General features: G+C 66.4%; 1 protein-coding gene across 1 annotated transcript in view; it reads left to right on the top strand.

Annotated features, from left to right (window-relative positions):
- The window catches only part of LOC105296947 (receptor-type tyrosine-protein phosphatase V-like), a 15,780-nt gene that overhangs the window by 8,906 nt on the left and 5,167 nt on the right, over window positions 1-1,707 (top strand). Inside the window, exons 18-20 of the mRNA XM_023534776.1 lie at window positions 14-229; window positions 343-419; window positions 1,080-1,331. Of these exons, the coding sequence (XP_023390544.1) occupies window positions 14-229; window positions 343-419; window positions 1,080-1,331 (545 nt within the window). The remainder of the gene's footprint in view (window positions 1-13; window positions 230-342; window positions 420-1,079; window positions 1,332-1,707) is intronic.

The raw sequence follows: 1,707 nt of genomic DNA on the forward strand, positions 1-1,707 counted from the left end.
CCGCCGCCCCCAGGCTCAGAGTGGGCGGGCCCTGGGGCACCTGGGCCGGGCCAGGCCTGCCCCGAAGGCCAGGGGAGCCCTCCCCACTGCGGGGAGGCAGGGGTCTGCGTCGACGAGCAGGCCTGCCCCATCTCACAGGAGCTGAAGGAGGTGGGCAAGGAGCAGCCCAGACTGGAGGCCGAGCACCCCGCCAACGCCTCTAAGAACCGCTACCCGCACGTGCTGCCCTGTGAGCGGGCAGCGGCCAGCAGGGGTGGCGGGCAGCGGCAGTGAGCAGGGGTGGCGGGTGGCTGGGGGCAGCCGTGCGCCGGCCCTGAGCGCAACCTCCCCCCCACCCTGCAGATGACCACTCCCGGGTCCGGCTGGCCCAGCTTCAGGGAGACCCCCACTCCGACTATGTCAACGCCAGCTTCGTCCCCGTAAGGCCACCTGCGGGCTGCTGGGTGGGATACGCCGTCCTGCTCTAGCTGGACGACCAGCTTGTGTTTCTCTAGGTCACCTCAGCAGGTGTTACTGAGGGCCTACTGTGTGCTCGTGCATGTGTGCATGTGAGCCACATCCACCACACAGTGTGACCAGTGCTGTGACAGGGAGCAAGCATGATGCTGAGGGAACACGGAAGGAGGAATTTAGCTTACTTGAGCAATCAAGGGAGGCTTCCTAGAGGAGGGGACATGCGATCTCTTGCAGGATGAGCAGAGTTTGACAGTGACGGACCAGCAGGGCTGTGGGCGGCGGGGCTGTCGGTGGTGACGAGAAGGGGCCGGATGCAGGGCTGGCTTTGCTGCCGGCTGAGGGCTTGGATTTTACTCGGGGGGCTGCGGGGGCCACTGGGGAGTGCTGAGCATGGAAGAAACACAGAGCTGGGTTTTAGGAAGGGCCGGTGAAGAGGGCGGGCTCGGAGGCGGTGTCTCTGAGCCAGCCCGCTGGTGCGAGCTCCTGGGGCACACCCACGCTCATGTGCTTGCTGAGTGTCCTTGGTCCTGGAGCTCAGACGTGGGCTGTGTGCTGCTGTGTGCTTAGGGGACCAGGGGACCGGGGTGTCACCGATCCACCTGTCCCTGCTCTCTGCCCCACAGGGCTACACCCATCCCCAGGAGTTCATCGCCACCCAGGGGCCTCTCAAGAAAACCCTGGGGGACTTCTGGCGGCTGGTGTGGGAGCAGCAGGTCCGCATCATCGTCATGCTGACCGTGGGCATGGAGAATGGGCGGGTGAGCACACCTGCACTTTCCGGAGAGGCCGCCAGGTGGCACCCGTCCTCCTCGAGGGGGCGGCCCGGGAATCAGGCCGGAGGGCGTCTGGCAGGAGTGAAGTCAGCCAGGCCCGAGGTGGGTGGCGGGGAGGTGGGGCTGGGGCAGAACAGGGTCCTCAAGGTCGCCGCCCGACTGCTGTTCCCATGCTGGCTGCTCCTCTGGCTCTAGGCAGAGAAGGGTTGGGAGACAGATGGGGAGGGCTGCCCAGGGTGGGCACCAAAGATGGCGCATTGTGCCCCCTTTTCCTTCAAGAAGCCTTGTGGAGCCTCCTCTGTGCCTGCTCAGTGCCAGGGAGCATGGCCGAGTGTCCCCCAGCTGGGCCGTGAGGCCGGGCCAGACGGAGCCCAGCAGCCCTCGGGTCGTATGAGAAGTCTGGGGTGAGGGTGCTGGAGTCCAGCCGGGGGGGAGTGGTTTCTGGACGTGGTGGCCTTGGAGCGGGGCCAGGACAGAG

The sequence above is a fragment of the Pteropus vampyrus genome, unplaced genomic scaffold (genome assembly GCF_000151845.1).
Source record: "Pteropus vampyrus isolate Shadow unplaced genomic scaffold, Pvam_2.0 Scaffold131, whole genome shotgun sequence".
In the NCBI taxonomy this organism is placed as follows: domain Eukaryota; kingdom Metazoa; phylum Chordata; class Mammalia; order Chiroptera; family Pteropodidae; genus Pteropus; species Pteropus vampyrus.